Raw genomic sequence first — 18654 nt, 5'->3', positions numbered from 1 at the left:
TCCCTGTTAGAGAGAACATTGCTGTCCTCCCTAAGTTGCCCTGAGAAGACTGGGCAAGGCAGCCCCTCCCCAGGAAGTCCCGCCCCCATCGACACATCTGGTTTTGATGGCTCCGCCCTCAGGTGCCATGGAGCCATCCAGAGCCTGACACCATCCAATGGTGTGGCAGCTCATGCCTGGGTGTTGGGACTGTCCAGACCACTGCGCTCCCTGCCTCGTATTTGTCGGGCCCTGCTCCCACAGCTCCGCGGGTGTGTGTGCCCGAGGAAGAAGGGGTTCCAGTCATTGCCGAGGCTGCCCCGGGAATAGGTGAGTCCCTTGCACTGGGCACAGCGAAACCCCGACAGGAGGGAACTTGGAACCTTCTGCATGATGCCTTTCCCAGAGCAGCCCCATTCTCTAAAGGGAGTATCATCCAATGCTCATACATGCAGTCTCCCATTCAAATGCAAACCACTACAGACCCTGCTTAGCAAAAGGGACAATTCATGCTTTCTACCACAAGACCAGCTCTCCTCCTGGGGTTGCCATATTCTGGATTTCCAAATCACTGAATTTGGAAATTTGGTGCCTAATTTGCATATTATGTAAATTGGCATGAAAATGACTTTTGAGCAGAATAGTGACTGCACGTTTTGCTCCAGAACTCTGCCTCTACAAGGGCTAGAGTAGGCCTGCTCAACTTAGGCCCCCCAGCTGTTTTTGGACTGCAACTCCCATAATCCCCAGCCACAGTGGCCAATAGCCAGGGATTATGGGAGTTGTAGGCCAACATCTGCAGGAGGGCCTAAGTTAAGCAGCCCTGGGCTAGAGTTTAGTTGCTGCTGCTGCTGCTTCTTTTTAAATGAAAGCTGAAATCCAGGCAAATCTGGGTGGGCTAAGCAATTGGGTGAGATACTTAAAATCCAGGTGAAACCCGGGCATGGCAACTCTACCCGCCCGCCCCCAATGAAAGAACATCCTTATCACCTGCAATCTGACATGGCACAGACCAGACACAGGTTTAGCAGCATGAGAAAAGCTAGGCCAGGGTGGCCCTGAGCGAACCTGATACAGCTTGTGCATTACCCTTTCTAAATGGGTGGTGGTGTTTTCAGTATAAACAATTAGCCTACATAAGCACTCCTTGCTAATCTCTTGTGGCTGGAGTTCCCTCCTTGTTGGATCACCATGATTTTGCATTTTTGTTGTTTGTGCCTGCGCTAGGTGAGGATCTGAGTTGCGGCATGCATTTCCGTATTTTCTGAAGGAAGGGTTGCTTTCTCTATCTTCCTTTTGAGGTTTGCAACAGCTGTGAGTGTTTTCAACTTGAACCACCAGGGGGTGGTGTGATCACCCTACTGTGCAGCTTAAAGCTGGAGAGAGGGCCATTCATAAAATCTAAAGCAGGTGGCTGGTGTGGTGTTAACAGCCCTCACATGGAAGCCACCAAAGTGGGTTTTCTTACAGGGGTTCTGAGCAACAAATGCTGAAAGCTCTTTTCCATTTGGATGACCTGATCACAGGAAGACGCTCTCCATCTTGCTCAGTAGCACCTGACGCCTGTGAGTTGAGTCACAATGCACTTAATTCAAATCACCCAGAAAGACACTTCAAAACGGAGAGTGTTGCCCTCCATGAGCTTTGGGGAAATAATTGAGGAAGACATCTAAAGCAGGGGTTCTCAAGTGGGCGCTCCCAGTTGTCAGACTACAACTCCCATCATCCCCTGCCACAATGGCTGGAGTGGATGATGGGAGTTGTAATCTGACATCTGGGAATCCCGCTTTGGAGAACCCCTGATCTAAAGGAATATCTAAAATACAGACAGCTAAGTGTGTTTGAGGTGGCCATTACTGGCTGTCTTTCAGTGACGGAGTGACATTGAGGTTTCTTCTTTCCTGATGCTGCTTCCAGGCTACGTTCTCGTCAGTTTGTTAACTGAAAAAGAAAAGCTACAGCAGTTATTTTTGGATGGCAAATATTTCAAATGGGCCTGGAAGCAGACGCACCTTATTTAAATGATTTGCATCCCATCTTTCTGCATAGCGTAAAAACTGAATATTTGTTCGGGACCTTCTTACCCTGCCGTCCCACTCAGCAAGTGCCCAAGGCTGCACATTGGGAAGTAGCTTGCGCAGGAAAGGAAGGTTGACACCAGTGCCAGGAGAGGAGGTGCTTATTGCTGATTTGTCCATCTGTCGTGTGGGGAGGAAGTCTGCAGGAGCTGAAGGCAGAAGGGGCATTGGGGGCAGTGCTGGAATTGTGATCACATCTGCTTTCTTGTGGGCCAGCCGCAGCCAGAGATCAGTTGACTAGCTGGCTCGTGGGTCTGAAAAGGGCTTCTCCATCACAATGATCCATTGACAACATTCAGCTGGTCAACTGGTTTCTTAATTGAGACTTCCCTCATGTGCAGCAAAACCTGTATGCACCTGATCTGCAATCCCAATGGCATGTTATTTCCTGCATCGGAATGTTTTCTGTGTAGGAAAATAGTTACAGAGGTGCACCTAGGTCATTTTGGAGCCTGGACCTAAAGGCCTTTGGAGCCCTCCTCCCTGCTGCAATTTCAGCATCATCCCTCCCCCCCCCCGCACACACATACACACCAACACATTCCCCACGCAGTATTTTTAACACATGGGTTCTTGAAGACACAAACAGCGACGGCATTCCCAAGAATGTAGGAATATAAAACGGATATGTTTGTGCGAATATGCGTTAGCAGAAACATTTCAACAGGCAGTTTAACGTCTTCCCATCCCACTTATTTCTTTCCGCACTCCCCCCTCTGTCTCTAAAGCAGAGATCACGTTTGGCCACCCAGCGCAGGTCAGTCATGCTTGGTAAGCAGCCCTTGGATCTATCATTCAGTCTGCCTTAAAATAAACTATAAGCATCTTAAACCCTATTCACATCTTATGTTTGACATTTTTAATGGCATAGCTAGTTTTGTTTGTGTTTTGTTTTTGTGAACCACCTGGAGCCTTTGGAGTCGGGCAGTGTATAAATTAAACTAAATAAATAAATTCATGGGCATGTGCAGATCTGTATGCACATGCAAGCCTTAGATGCACATTATGGTCAATCTTGTGCACATATACACATGTACAATTCTATACGCACATTCAGTTATTCACACATTTTGTTAAACACAGGTGCAGCAATGCCCTTCCTGTCTGTGCGTTGAATTCAAGTGGCCTGCACCCAGGTTCACTTAGAATGAACACCTGTACAATCATTCATACAAAAGAAAATGCAGATGTACACACACCTGAATGCATGTACAGCATAATGTCTGAACAGGACTACAGTTACTTATGCAATACGTTCCATGCACATTCAGTAGTACATTTCCGGTCCGGACCTTGCATTTGAGGGGGCCTGTAGCCAGGTTCAGTTTTAAAATAAACGCATGTGCAGTCATTCACACAAAAGCATGTACACTTCTTTTTGCATGCATAGTCTAAAATGTCTAAAAAGGACTCCTATGTCTTTTTGCTTTTTGCACATGTGGGTTTTGTTTAATTTTGTTTTGTTTTTAAACCCACTCTTGTATTACTGACATAGATTTGGGGTTTTGAGTTTCCTCTTCCAGGGAGAAGCTTCAGGCAAAGAGTCAAAATCAACCTGTCTCCCTGGAATGTTGCGTAGGAACATAGGAAGCTGCCATATACTGAGTCAGATCATTGGCCTATCTAGCTCTGTATTGCCTACACAGACTGGCAGCAGCTTCTCCAAGGTTGCAGGCAGGAATCTCTCTCAGCCCCCTCTAAGCACTTCACAGTACTTGTTGCAACCCGATCACCCTATTGCTCTTTTTAAGGAGAAAAAGGTCCCTTTCCATTTATGGGAAACGAGGTGGCGTTTATACCACCAAGTACTACCGCTTAATGCGGCTAAGCCTTGGCTCCCAGAGGACCAGCAAGAGTGTCCTAAAATCACCTGCAAACAGAAAGCTAGTGAGCTAGGCAAGACATTCAGGGAAACCCACTAATATATCTTAAAAGAGTGTGTGGTAGCCAAAAGAGTATGGCAGGGAGTAAGCAAGCTGCTAGAGTGGCCTGATTTGGAAGAACAGACTTGGGAAGAACTGACCTCGGGTTTGAGCGATAGAACCTCTTTTCGAAGTCCCAGAAAGAAACCTTCAAGGAAATGGGATGGAACGGTGCCCTCATACTAGGGAATTGGAACGTTCCCCTTCTCGTAATCAGATTAGTAAACCTGTATGTCATTTATGCAATGCTCCTGCATAGGAATAGGGAGGGAAGATGTGACCAAGAGGTTCACGTGGATGAGACAGTAACTCTCTTCTGGAAAAGTTTGTATGCTTATGTGCAAAAAGACAAGTGTATCTCTTCTAAACAGCAATGGGACAAATTATGGAAATGGACGTTGGACGTAAACCCCCCCCCCCCCCGATATGCCTTGTAATCCCCCATCCCCGAGTTACAGTACTGCCTGCATATACTTTATAACCCTGTTGGTTTCCAAATCCTTGTGTGTAAATCTTTGTAGATATATGATGTACAAACAACCACTTTGTATATAATTGTGCTTTGGCAACGTACTGTATGCTTTGGTAGTTTGTTGGTTCAATAAAAAAAATCTTGTCCTATCTTGGAGATGCTGCCAGGGAGGGAACTTGGAGCCTAGATGTTCTTTTCAAAGCGGTTCCACCCCCTGAGGGGAATCTCTTCCAGTGCTCACACTTCTAGTCTCCCATTCATATGCAACCTGGGCAGACCCTGCTTAGCTAAGGGGACAAATCATGCTTGCTACCCACAAGACCAGCTCTCCTCTTAAACTCCATACTTAACAGTTTGTCATCCTTCAGCTCTGTAAACATCACATGCTCTTTATCTCTGCCTGTAGAGTGTCACGGCCACCCTGCTCTGGGTCCACTGAGGACTGTATCTAATGACTGGATTCACAACTTGAGATGTTACATATCCTTGAGGGCAAGCATCCAGTCCACTTTGCTGAGAATGCAGGCTGGTCAAGAGTCCTTGTGGGTGCAGGCCACAGGGTGGCAACCAGGGAGAACGTATTCTCTGTTGCCTTGATGGTGCAGAGTCCTCCTAGGCTGGCTTTCACAGGATGGCAAGCCCCAGGACAACATCCAGCATGGGAGGCAAACTGGTCTGTGGGAGGAGAGCTGGTCTTGTGGTAGCAAGCATGCATTTCCCCCTTTGCTAAGCAGGGTCCACCTGGTTTGCATTTGAATGGGAGACTAGAAGTGTGAGCACTGTAAGAGATTCCCCTCAGGGGATGGAGCCACTCTAGGAAGAGCAGAAGGTTCTAAGTTCCCTCCCTGGCAGCATCTCCAAGTTAGGGGGCCAAGAGAGATTCCTGCCTGCAACCTTGGAGAAGCTGCTGCCAGTCTGTGAAGGCAATACTGAGCTGGATGGACCAAGGGTCTGACTCAGTAGAAGGCAGCATCTCCAAGTTAGGGCCAAGAGAGATTCCTGCCTGCAACCTTGGAGAAGCTGCTGCCAGTCTGTGAAGGCAATACTGAGCTGGATGGACCAAGGGTCTGACTCAGTAGAAGGCAGCTTCCTATGTTCCCCTTGTTTTGCAGACAGAAATCTCAGTGTCTCTCCAGTTAAAAAGACCTCTGGGTTGAGGAGCAGACAGCCCCGGGCTAGGTGAAGCAGTGGTCTGTTGGTGCCTCTCAGCCAGGAGCGTAACTATAACAGGTCAAGGGGAGGCAGTTGTCTGGGGGCCCACTGCCTTGGGGGGGCCCCCCAGAGGCAAGTCACATGACTGACTCCCCCAGCCGCGCACCCACCCGGGCTTCCTTCATCCTCCAAAAGTGATGTGAGTGTTAAGACCTGGAGCTACCAGAAGAGCAAGTCTTTCTCTAGTACCATTAAATGACTTGCATCATCCACAATTTACAAAACCTTAAAAAAAAAAAAATCCAGGAAGATGTTCTATTGTTGCACATAGGTGTTTTATATATAAATTTTACTCTGCTTTTTGTTACCACGATTCAGCCTCATTTAAGATTTCTTTACTTCATGAACTGAGCTTCAGTGAGGGGGGGGCATTTAAAAATCTTGTCTCTGAGCCCACTCCAACCTTGCTACGCCCCTGCTCTCAGCCACTCGCCCAACACCTCCATCAGGCCTGGGACCTCCTCTGAATGTCAGAAGCAGCTGAAGGAGGCCTTTTGGCCAGTCGTGTTTTGGTATCTCTGGAGCAGAGGGGCTGCTCGGGGCTGTTCCGTGACTGCGCCTCTCTTTGCAAAGTCCGTGCTATTAATATCAGGTAATGAACATAATCTCTAGGTTAAGCTATCCTCTTATGCGTGTTGGCTTCTCTCGCATTCTGTGGCCAGCTTTCCTTCCCCCCCTCCTTCTCTCTCCGTTACCAGACTCTTACTGGACCGTTATCGGGGTTTCCTTGAGGCACCCCTGTTTTCCTTCTTTATTTGGAGGAGAAAGGCCCTTGTTTCCTATTGCATAATGGGGCAAATCCCTGTAGTTTATCTCCGAGTGAATGCTCTGAGGCTGAGCTGAGAGACCAAGGCGAAAGCGTTTCTACATGCACACACAAGTAAAAGCGCCCCAGAGTGCAAACACCTCCTTTCTCCCAACTCCACTCTTGGCCCCTTCTGTGTCTAGAGGGAGATGAGCAGATCCCCTTTATATTTGGGGGTCAGGATCTCTGGCTGCTGGGCCCTTGGAGCTGAAGGCAGGTGAGTGCCGTGGCCACTTGGCTTTTTCCTCCCTGCTTTTTTGAGCGCTAATTAATGCGCGTGGAGGCTTGTCGGAACAGAAGGCTTAAAACCCAGAGCCACCCAGAAACCAGAAGAAAAGGAGGCGGGGATCTGTTTCTTTGCTGGGGTGCAAGGTGAAATGCTTCTTGTGTACAGATAAAGAACAGTTTGGGATGTGTCTGTGTGATGCGGGTCTGCAAAGCAAGAGCCGAGAGAGGTGGATCGTTGATTAAGCCAGAGATGTGACAACCCAGAACGAGCGATGTACAGATATTGGGGGGAATTACCGTATGTGGGAGTTTGGAACTGTAAGGGTGTAAGGACAGCTCTGGTGTTACTCGCTAACATCCACCTCTTGAGTTTATGTGGGCTGGTCCTGTTGTGCATTGTTCTGCTGCCCCCACCCACGTAAAGGTAACCAGGAAGCAAAATACACGTAGTATGGGGAAATATATTTTTAATAAAATGTGCATCCTTCAGCTGATTGCGTCAGACTTCAGGTGCTGTTAAATGTGTGCTTACATTGCTGTTTCTCTCTCTCTCTCTCTCTCTCTCTCTCTCTCTCTCTCTCTCTCTCTCTCATATTTGGGGGGCCCCTGTTCCACATTAGACCCCAATGCAGGGGAGGGGGGGTCAGCCCCCCCTCCCACAAGGTGCTGTTTATTGCAGGAGGAAAGCGTCTGCTGGCATCAGTGGAAATGGTCTGAAAGCTAACTTCCTCCTTAGCAGGCCTTTAAGCTATTTATAAGTGGTTCTTTTAAAAGGTGGATCTTCCGTCCCCCTTTCAGTATATTTTCTGAGTTGAAAGACTGTTCTTATCTGCATTAGTGACTGCAGCTATAGAATTAGGGTTGTCGCTGCTGTTTTGGATTAAATCTGTAGAAAAGCCGTGTGATCCCGTTCTGCTTTTCCTTTGGTGCGTGCGTTGCCTCCTCCCTGGTTTTTGAAATGGGCAAATAGGCATTATGAAGATGACATTCCTTCCTTGGTCCCAGGGACCATCCCTTCCTCCAATTGTACCAGGAGTTTGGGAACCACATTTATAACCTTGCTAGTATACCCTGGATTTTGGAATTTTCAGCATTACAGCTGGAGCTTGAGTTGTGGAGTAGTAATTTTTAAAATGGACCAGTTTGGGACTTGTAAATGTGACAACTGTCTAGGTATGGTCAAGACTGCAAGTTCGGAAATAATATATTAAATTGTTAGAGCAGCGGTTCTCAAACTTAAGTCCCCAAATGATGTTGGACTACAACTCTTATCATCCCCCGCCATAACATCATCTGTGGACCCATGTTTGAGAACCCCATAGCAGAGGTTTATAAAATTTTGCATGGCTTGGAGAGTGCAAATAAAGGGAAATTTCCTCTCCTCTCGTAATATTGGAATAATCTGTAATCAACTATCAGGAGATTAGAGACTTTCTCTGAGGAAAGGCTGAAACATTTGTGGCTTTTTATCTTTGTTGGGGGGAAAGATTACTAAGGTTGAGATGATAGAACATTTTTCTGGCCCTCTTGCAGTACTGGAATCCAGACTCGCCCAATGAAACCGATTTGTAGTAGGTTCAAGACAAACGAAGAAAGCTCTTTACACAATGCCTCATTAATCCATGGAACTCTCTGCCACAAGATGTTTTGTGGCCACTAGCTTAAATGGCTTTGAAAGGGGATTAGACGACTTCATGGAGGAAGATAAGTCTGACTACATGGATACTCCATGCTCAGAAGCAGTCTACCTCTGCATGTTGCTGAGGAGCAAGAGTAGGCTATTCTTTGTGCTTCCCAGAAGCATCTGTTGGTGCGCTGTTAGAAACAGGCTGCTGGACTAAGTAGAGCAATCAAATCCAGTAGGGCACATCCTGTATTCTCTAATATTCATTGTTATGGCATACTGAAAACATTCATTTTTATAGCACAATGCTAGTCTACAAATCATGTAATATATGTGAAGTGATCTCAGAATCTGTGTAAGGTAGGCCAATAATATTATTCGCCCCCAAAAGGGTGTAATAGGCAAACAGGGTGCAGAGGCTAAGGGATTATGGCTTGTCTAACACTGTCTGGTAAGTTTTAGGTGGAGGTAAGACCCCTGCTAACAGAGCAAAGAGGCACCTTTTGAAAGTGACGATTTTCTTTATTTAGCAGGGGAGAGCAACTGGCCCTATCCATCCCCAGCACAGCATCCCTCCAGTGGCTATTGCTGGTGTCTTATCTTATATTTCCTTTTTAGACTGCGAGCCCTTTGGGGACAAGGAGCCATCTGATTTATTTATTTATATTGGTGTAAACCGCTTTGGGAACTTTAGTTGAAAAGCGGGATATAAATATTTCTCGTATTTGTATTTGCACTGGGAACTTCCAGGCTCAGTGATGACACTGGCTAGGATAGGGTGGCAAGAGACATGGGCCAAGAGCCGGGATTTATATACTGTGCACTCTAAATTCTGTGCCACAAGAAACCCACCTGTATCCAGTTTGCGCTCTAGGGAACCTACTCTTCTTTCTAATTGCTCAGGGCAACTTTGTATATGATTCCCATCCGCTCAAGGGCGATCTGCAAAGCTCTCTCCCAGTCTCCTGCTCTGCTGCAGATGTCTCAGCTAGTCAGAGGAGGAGCAAGTAGCTTTGCAGGGCAGTGTGACCCCCAACCCCATCCCTGGACCCTCGCTCTGGCTTCTGTGAAAGTGCAGCAAATAATACCTGTCTCACCATCTTAAGGACTAGAAACTTGGTTCACCTAAAAACAAATGAAAGCAAGGATGCTTGGGATGCTGAATACATTATTCGGCAACCATTTCTACATGTGGTGAGCATGTAAGAACTCGCCCTGGTTAGGAGCCTGTACAGGGATATGCATGTGATTTCCATCTACTCTGCGGTTTAATGTAGCGTTTATTAAACAAGGGTGATCAAGGCTGCCCGTATTAAAGAACTGTAACTATTGATGCTGAGAAGGAGTCCAAAATCCATTTTAGATCTGATCTCCCCTGCTCCTTAGAATATTAGAACAACAAACTCCTTGTGCACAAACAGGCAGCCTCTGCCTTGGTCATGTTTTTCTGCCACTGGCATCACTTTCTCGCGTCAGCATTGCCCTGGGAATCGAGTGTGCTTCTTAATTGCTGCTGCTGCGCCTCTAATTGGGGAAACCTGCCAATTCGGGGTTTGTTCTTCCTCCCAATCTCTCTCGCTCTCTTTCTTGTTGGTGAAAAACAGGTGAATGCAGAGTTGCTTTCCTCAGAAGGGTCTGGTGCACTTGTGAGATTCTGGGGAGATTTGTGTTACGCAGGGAGGATTGGAATGGATCTCTGTGCATTTAGGGTGGGGGCGAAGAGCTGGTCTTGCAGTAGCAAGCATGCAGTGTGCTCTTTGCTAAGCAGGGTTCGGTGTGGCTGGTATTTGGATGGGCGACTATATGTAAACACCAGCTGCTGTAAGATATTCTCCTTAGGGGATGGAATCATAGCTCAGTGGTGGAGAGTCTGCTTGGCATGCAGAAGTTCCCCGGTTCAGTCCCTGGCAGCATCTCCAGGTAGGCCTGGGAAAGACTCCTGCCTGAAATCTTGGAGAGCTGCTGCCAGTCAGTGTGGACAACGCTGAACAAGATGGACCAATGGTTTGACTCAGTACAAGGCAGCTTCCTATGTCCCTGGTGGGCCTCTGTGCATGTGGTCATTGCAGCTGCCTGCTGTCCTATAAGGGAGCTCTCAGTGAAGGCCAAGCTGCTGGGTTTCGCCACCCCAACAGTGTCTCCAAGAGCAACCCCTTTGTCCGCATTGGACTAAATGGCATTCCCGTGGGAAAGGAAGGAGCCAAAGCCCAGTAGCAGAGTGCAGCTTTGCATGTGGGAAACTGTAGGCTCAGTTCCCACTGCTGCAGCCCCATCAGGGCAGGGTTGTCGTACAATGATGGGAGTTGTAGTTCAGCAACATCTGGGGACTCAAAGTTGGGAAGGACCAGCTTTCCGAGGAGAGCTGGTCTTGTGGTAGCAAGCATGACTTGTCCCCGTTTGCAGGTGCATAAGACACATGCAGAGCTTGGGGGTACCGCGCCTGCTTTGCATGCTGAAGAATCCAGGTTCCGAAAAGGCTGGGAAAGAAGGCAGACCCAGCTGGTGAGGGTTCTGGAAGCAGAGTCCTGTGAGGAGCAATGGAAGGAGCTGGGCATGCTCCTGTGGGAGTTTTTCCATGCTCCTGTGGGTATGAGCATGGGATGGGAGCTTCTGCATCTGTGTTCCCTGTCACAGGGATTCCCAGATGATGTTGACTACAACTCCCATCGTTCCCAGCTGCAGTGGCCTTTGGCTGGGGGTGATGGGGATTGTAGTCAACACCACCTGGGAATCCCTGTGACAGGGAACACTCTTCTCCAGGCTCCTATGGAAACTGGGTATGTTCCACCGTGAGAAACAGTGGAAGGAGCTGGGTATGCTCCTCTTCCTGGAGAAGACTGAGGGGGAGAGATGAGAGCCATGTTTCAGATATCTCTTGATTTAGCAGGGGGAGAGCAACTGGCCTTATCCACCCCCAGCACTGTACTTCCAGTGACTGTTGCTGGTGTCTGTCTTATGTTTCTTTTAGATTGTGAGCCTTTTGGGGACAGGGAGCCATTTTATTGGTTTGTTTGCTTGTGTTTTAAATTTTTTAATCAGATATGTTTTGTATTTTTAGTTTTAATATTGTGTCTTTTTTACAGACTTGTTTTTTAAATTTTGCTGTAAACCGCCTTGGGGTTGTTTTAATGAAAGGCGTCATATAAATTTAACAAATAAATAAATAAATATTATTTCTCTCTGTTAACCGCCCTGAGCCATTTTTGGAAGGGTGGTATAGAAATCAAATAAATAAAATAAAATAAAATATCTGAAGGGTTATCACCTAGAAGGAGCGGACTTGTTCTCTGTAGCGCCTGAGGGCAGAACTAGGATCAGTGGGTTGAAACGGCAAGGAAGCAGATTTAGGCTACCAGGGCCCTCCAGCAGATGTTGGCCTACAATTCCCATAATCCCTGGCTATTGGCTACTGTGGCTAGGGATTATGGGAGTTGTAGTTGAAAAACCCCTGGAGCGTCCTGCGTTGAGCAGGCCTGGGCTAGACGTTGGGAAGCATTTCCTTTCCTTTAAGAGAGGTGGACAGTCCATCTTGGGCAGGGGCAGAAGCGGGCTCTCCTTTGCTGGAGGTTTGCGTTTTTGCAAGCATTGCCTGGCTGGCCATCTGTCAGAGATGCTGAGGCAGATTCCTGCTCTGAGTGGCGGGGTGGACTAGAAGACCTCCAAGGTCCCTTCCAGCTCTAACATCCTCTGGTGCCTGTCTGAAACCCTAGCTTTTAAGAAGTGGAAATTATTTGGAAGTCTGCACATAAGACACCCACTAATGAGGCCGCAGCTCGAAGTTACTTGGGCCTTGTTACTTGGTGCTCTGGTTTTTCTGCCCACATCTCGGCTAGAAAGATAACAGGAAAGAAGCCCTTGCGTTTTCTCTGTGCTTGGGTGGGTGATGGGCCCTGGCACGCTGTCAGATGCTAGCCTGGCGAGATGATCCCTTTTAATCTCCCTTGGCCGTGTGCCTATTGTTGCTGCTGAAGTTCTGCCTGCCCAGCAGGTTTGCAAAGGTTACTGGTGGATGCACTGACCTCCCTCTCAGTAGCCTGTGCAGCTTCCTAGGATTTCAAGTTGTAGTTCCAGCTGCTTGCTACAATCAGTGAATGCTTTAAATGTATGTGTTGTATTCATTTAAAGCATGCATTTAAATGTATAATGCTCCAAACAGATCTACCTTTCCCACTTTGAGCAGAAGTTTTTCAAGGCCTCTCCTGTCTTTCACCCAGGCCCTTAAGGTGGAAAATCCCAGCTTTGAGAGCCTGGAACAGTATTTTAATACTGGGTTTTAAATCTTTTAAATGGTTTTTTTTCCTCCCCCCCCCCTAAATCTTTTAAATGGTTTTAATTGTTAATTGATTTAATGTTTCAAATGGTTTTAAATGTAAACTGCTCAGAGATGCAAGTTTTGGGCGGTATAGAAATATTTTAAATAAATAAATAAGTGCAGATTCTAAATAAAATAAAATCCTAATCTCATACAGATTTTCCCAGCAATGTTGTTGGCAATTAAGGCAAACTGGGATTGCTAGATTGAAGAAAAGCACTTTGCAAGAAGTCGTTATAGAAAGCTTTGCAGAACCTGAGCTGCAAGATGCAAATGTGGAAGTTAATTACAGCCCCCACTCTCATATTGCTCTTTGTGCATTTTGAAATTAAATCTGTAAATTTTTGAATCTGCAGACCAGGGTAAATCGGATTGAAGACAAGGTCTACAGGAGCCACTTAAAAAAAACAAAAAAAAACTGGCTCTGCAGTTTAAATTAAAGAGGTGCTGCTTCTCTTTTCATAGATGCAAAATAAGATAATCTTCACCTGCTAGATGTCCAGGTGGCTGCTGTCAAAGCACAAGAGCAGAGCCATTGTAAGAGGTGGCAGCTCTGAAGAGGCCAGGCTCAGAAGCAGAATTCCGTTCCCCACCACCCGTTTTTCTTGGCTGGACTCTGGCTTTGGAGACCACATGTTGACCCCATAATCCTGATGGGGGATAGACTTTGCCCCCAAATCCTGAACAGGGAATTTGATCTCCTTACCTGGCCCCGTTATGTTTCATTCACAGGACATTTTGCATGGTTGCTGTCGCCCTAAATGCATCAGCAAAGTGGGAGGCGATCTCTGGGAGGCTGTCCCTGGAAAGATCAGCTATAAATAATCTGATGAAATTTTGTCCCTTGGGCCAGTGCCACTCCCCACAATTTATCCTGCTGGCCTGAGGCCATGGAGCGGTGCTGGATTTCTGCCAGCCTCAAATGAGCCGTTCAAGGAGGTTTATCTCCTCTGTTCCCTCAGTTGCACTGAGCTTGATAAGAGAGAGGTTGCTTCGCTGACCTTCACCGAGTACTTGCACTGTATAAAACGAACTATCTTTCTCCCAATCATGCGGTCTTGTTGCACTGCTCGGTGGTATCACTATCATCTGGCCATGGCAGTACAGATTGTCTAAGCTGCTGCCAGCACCTCTTTCCCAAAACAGAGGGCAGGGTTCAAAATGCCAGCCTCTGAGCTCCGACAACAGAAGCTTTCTCTGGCCCCGCAGATGCATCCAAATAGGAGCATAGGAAGCTGCTGCCTACTGAGTTGGGCCATTGGTTCAACTAGCGCAGTGTTGTTTGCTCTGACTGGCAGCAGCTCTCTGGGGCAGGAGTGTCAAACTCAAATCATGTGGTAGACTGGAGTTGATCCCAGTGCATCTCCAGGGGGCCTCACTTGCCTTGTGCCGCCCTCTCACACCTGCCTCGTGCCTTCTGTCTTCCTCTTCCACTTTCTTTCTCTCACTCACTTCCATTCTTCCTCCCTCTCTCTTCTGGGTTGTTCCTTGGATGCAGCCTTGATCCAAGTGAAGCCAGCTGGTTTGGTGAGTTAACTAAGACTGGGGATTGAAATTACGCCAAGCCCTGCCCGTGGATTTCTAAATTCTGCAGTCTGCCACCATGAACCATCGAAGTCTGACCTACCTGGCTGGCTGAAGGTGGGGGACGGCACGGCAGGTGCAGTAGAAACCGGATGCTGGGAGTCTCAGTCCGAGACATACGCCTCCACGTGGCTTCCAGACTGTTTTCAAGAGTGTGATGGGGGTGGAGGGAGAAGAAGCACCGCCACGGGGGCGAGAGGGGTGAAGAGTGCCACGGTGGGAAGACGCATTGGGGGAGGGGGTAAAAAAGAGTAAAAAGAGCCTCCCCTACTAACTGAGCAGAGGCACCTTTTTAAAGTGGTGATTCTCTTTATTGAGCAGGGGGAGAGCAACTGGCCCTATCCAACCCCAGCTCAGCATCCCTCCAGTGGCTCTTGCTGGTGTCTACTTTTATGTTTCTTTTTAGATTGTGAGCCCTTTGGGGACAGGGTGCCATCTTATGTATTTACTGCCTTATAGCAATAGCAATAGCACTTACATTTATATACCGCTCTATAGCCAAAGCTCTCTAAGCGGTTTACAATGATTTAGCATATTGCCCCCAACATTCTGGGTACTCATTTTACCGACCTCGGAAGGATGGAAGGCTGAGTCAACCTTGAGCCCCTGGTCAGGATCGAACTTGTAACCTTCTGGTTACAGGGCAGCAGTTTTACCACTGCGCCACCAGGGGCTGGCACAGCGGGGAAGTAACTTGCCTAGGGAGCAAGAGGTCGCTGGTGCGAATCCCCGCTGGTATGTTTCCCAGGCTTTGGGAAACGCCTATATCGGGCCGCAGCGATATAGGAAGATGCTGAGAGGCATCATCTCATACTGCGTGGGAGGAGTCAATGGCAAACGCCTCCTGTATTCTACCAAAGACAACCGCAGGGCTCTGTGGGTACCAGGAGTCGACACCGACTCAACAGCACAACTTTACTTTAAACTGCTTTGGGAACTTGGGTTGAAGAGCGATATATAAATATTTGTAGTAGTTGTCGCTGTGACGGGGGTTAGTAGCGCCACCAGCACGGAAGGGAGAATTGCGGAGGGCAGTGGAAAATGGCAGCAGCAGCTTGACTGCCGAGCAGCTCCGTGTGCCAGCAGTTTGACAGCCCTGCTCTAGAGCTCCAGGCAGGAACCTTTCTCAGCCCTATCTGGAGGTGCCGGGGATTGAACCCGGGGCTGCCTTCATGCTAGGCCAATGCTCTGCTTCGGAGCTGTGGCCTGAATAGTACCTGTATGGTTGAATGAATGCCACTGGTGGTGTATAGCTGTGCCTTGCCCTATGCAGATCTGAAGCTGCCTTCTGCTAAGTCATCTAGCTCTGACTGGTAGCGACTCTGCAGAGTTTTAGGCAAGAGTCTTCCCAGCCCTACCTAGAACTGCCAGGGATTGCTCCTCCGTCCTTCGGTATTCAAAGCAGGGGCTCTGCCTCTGAGCTACACCCCCATCCCATGTTTTTAATGCCCCTGTGCTGCTCCTAATTGGCAATGGCTAATGATTTTTACTGAAGCCAAACCAACAGAGAGTCAGTCTCATGTCGGCTGGAGTCGCCAGCCAGACTCCAGTTTTACACGGCAACAGGCAAAGGAAAAGGGTTGGCTTGCTAGGCTGCCGTCTGGAGAACAGGCCTGTGGTTTTTAGCCATCCAGGAGATGTGATAACTGTGGCTTCTGCCACTTCTGGTTTTTCTGGTCCCATTTTCCACATAAGCCCTGTTCTGACATTATGTTGTACCTGGGTTCAGATGTGTGTGCACCCGTACATGTTTGTGTGTGAATAACTCTACCTGGGTTCATTTTAAAAATGAACCTTGGTGCCAGTCCATCAAATGCATGCTACTGCTGTGCCTGAATTCATAATGTGACCTACGTACAGTTATGCACTCATTGTACGGGTGTTGAGCATAATGTGTGAATAGGACTGTCGTCTCCTGTCTGCTCTCACGAGCAGGACTCTAGGTTCACACATTTATGTTCAATCTCACTCAGAGTTTTGTAGAGAGGCGATTCAGCTGAACACCCCTTTTGCGATTAAAGGATATCCTGGCAGCGTGTCAGGATGTCCTTCAGTGACATCGGGGCAGGCGCATTGTCGCTGGGTCTCCGCCGTCAATACGTGAGCCGGTGGACAATCGTCTGAACTGGCTCGATGCTAATAATCATGCAGGTAGGCAAGCTGTGTTGTGGGCATCATCCCCTGCCTCTCACCCGCGGCTGTGGCCTGGTTGGGAGTAGGGACTGGGGAACAAAGGCTGACATCCAGACCAACTTACTGAATAGTATTACTCAGGAGTCACTAAGCACTAAATTTCAGAAGCACTGCTCAGGGGTAATTTAGGCTGGACAAAACAGGAGTTGCCTGTTGGCCTGGATCCCCCCGTTATCTTTGCCCAGCTAGACCAATAAGGCCTGAATCTATCTTCCTTTCCTCTTGGTGACCCAAGGTCCACTTTTTACAGCTAACTGATGAAATTGTAAATTTATTTTATTTATTTTTATTTTTACATTTATATCCCGCTCTTCCTCAGGAGCCCAGAGTACATGGTTATGGTCATCCTCACAACGACCCTGTGGGGTGGGGTAGGTTGAGAGCTACATGACTGACCCAGAGTCACCCAGCAAGTATCATGGCTGAATGGGGATTTGAACTCGGGTCTCCTCAGTCCTAGTCTAACACTCTAACCACTACACCACGCTGGCTCCTGTCTGGACTATACCACTCCAGTCAGCAGGGAAAGACTCACATGAGCAGACGCTTCTCTGTACCCTCAAAATCCTTTTGTTAGGCAAGCTAACAAGTCAGGGTCAGCAGTCTGGCTGTGCCTTCTATTTCTCTATGTGGAGGTGTGTGTGTGTGTGTGTGTGTGTGTGTATAATATATTTTGACACTGTGAAGTGTTCAGTCATGTGAATCCATCCCCTGCAGTCTGAACTGCTACCATTCCAGAAATTATTTATTTTCATTTATTATTCCACACTACTTTCAAGGAGCCCAGGGTGGTATAAGTGGGCCCTTCCATTTTCCTACAACAATCCTGTGAGGTAGGCTAGGCTGTAAGTCAGTGACAGGCCCAAAGTCACCCTGAAAATGTTGTGTCTGAGTCCAGAATTTGAACCCAAGCCTCTCTGGTCCAGGTCCAGAATCCATTACGGCAAGAGTTCTCCAACTTGGGTTTTGTGGTTGGGGATGCTGGGAGTTGTAGTCCCAAAACATCTGCGGACCCAAGTTGGAGAATGCCTGCCATAATGGGTCAGGTTGGCTGCCTCCTCTGCTGGTTGTGAGAACTAGGCCTCAATCTTTCCTCCTCCTTGTCGCTTAGCAACAGCAGCGCAGAATCCTTGGACAGACTGCTGCCGACTGTGGGCACCACAAGCTCACCCCGGAAACGGACCACCAGCCAATGCAAATCGGAGCCACCCCTGCTGCGGACGAGCAAAAGGACCATTTACACAGCTGGCCGGCCACCCTGGTACAATGAGCATGGCACCCAGTCAAAGGAGGCTTTTGTCATTGGTAAGAGAGATACCCCACCGACATGGGCACCACTCTGGGCTTCCATCAAGGTGGGGACTATGGGTGGGAGACTTTCAGGTGGGTTTCGGCAGAAGTCCAATGATCAACTTCTCCATTTTTCTAAGGTTAAACTGTGGTCTTTTCCAGGAGTATCTTTTCTGCTCCTAAATGGGAGTGAGGCCTCGTCATGTGCAGAAGGACTCCTGATCCATAAGGCAGGGATTCTCAACCTTGGGTCGCCAGATGATGTTGGACTACAATTCCCATCACCCCCAGCCACAATGCCCCTCTGCAGTAGTGGCTGGGAATTGTGGGAGTTGTAGTCCAACACCACCTGTGAATCCAAGTTCTGGAACCTTTGCCGTAAGGGATAAAATGGAGAGCTAGATGATGGCATGTTGGCTTTGGCTTTCGGAAACCAAAGGTTGTAATTTGGATTTCAGAAAGGTTGTAATCCCCATTCAGCTATTAAAAATCTCTGTCCCTCTCCTGTAGCTTGGCACAGCGCACAAGGCTGTTATGATGCCGCATTGAGCAACTTGGGGGAAGAATAGGATACAAGTAGAGCTGACAACTAAATAATAAATCAATTATAAAACAAATAATATTACAAACATTAGATTATTATTATGCCTTTTCTTCAAGCAGCTCAAGACTATGTATGAAGTTCACTCCTCCCCTCCTTTTCCTCTTCACAACAACCCTGTGGGGTAGGCTGGGCTGAGAGACAGTGGTTGACCCAAGTCACTTAGTGAGCTTCGTGGCTTATGGGATTTGAATGTTTGGTCCTAGTGTGACACTAACCACTCCGCCGTCCTGTCTCTTAGCTTGTCCTAGCTGTCAGTATCATTCCAAGAAGAAGGGAAAGAGACAGTAAATGAGACATCAGCATTTGCTGAGACAGTTTTTTAATGTTGAAAAAGTTACAGAATTCTTCAGA

General features: G+C 47.8%; 1 protein-coding gene across 11 annotated transcripts in view; it reads left to right on the top strand.

Moving 5' to 3' along the window:
- UCKL1 (uridine-cytidine kinase 1 like 1) overlaps window positions 1–18654 on the top strand; it is a 77720-nt gene that overhangs the window by 22486 nt on the left and 36580 nt on the right. For 6 of the 11 annotated variants that reach the window (XM_053246978.1, XM_053246969.1, XM_053246971.1 and 3 more), the window contains exon 2: window positions 17521–17714. Coding sequence is in view for 8 of the 11 variants with exons in the window: in XM_053246969.1 (XP_053102944.1) it covers window positions 17521–17714 (194 nt within the window). In the remaining 3 variants the exon portion in view is untranslated. Of the gene's footprint in view, window positions 1–6115; window positions 6256–6329; window positions 6686–16235; window positions 16368–16651; window positions 16675–16923; window positions 17045–17520; window positions 17715–18654 lie in introns of those variants that run through there. The other 5 variants (XM_053246972.1, XM_053246973.1, XM_053246977.1 and 2 more) reach the window with 5 other exon arrangements.

The sequence above is a fragment of the Hemicordylus capensis genome, chromosome 4 (assembly GCF_027244095.1).
Source record: "Hemicordylus capensis ecotype Gifberg chromosome 4, rHemCap1.1.pri, whole genome shotgun sequence".
NCBI classification, from domain to species: Eukaryota; Metazoa; Chordata; class Lepidosauria; order Squamata; family Cordylidae; genus Hemicordylus; species Hemicordylus capensis.
The sequence above is the reverse complement of the archived record's forward strand: the minus strand, read 5'-3'. Positions and strand labels throughout refer to the sequence as shown.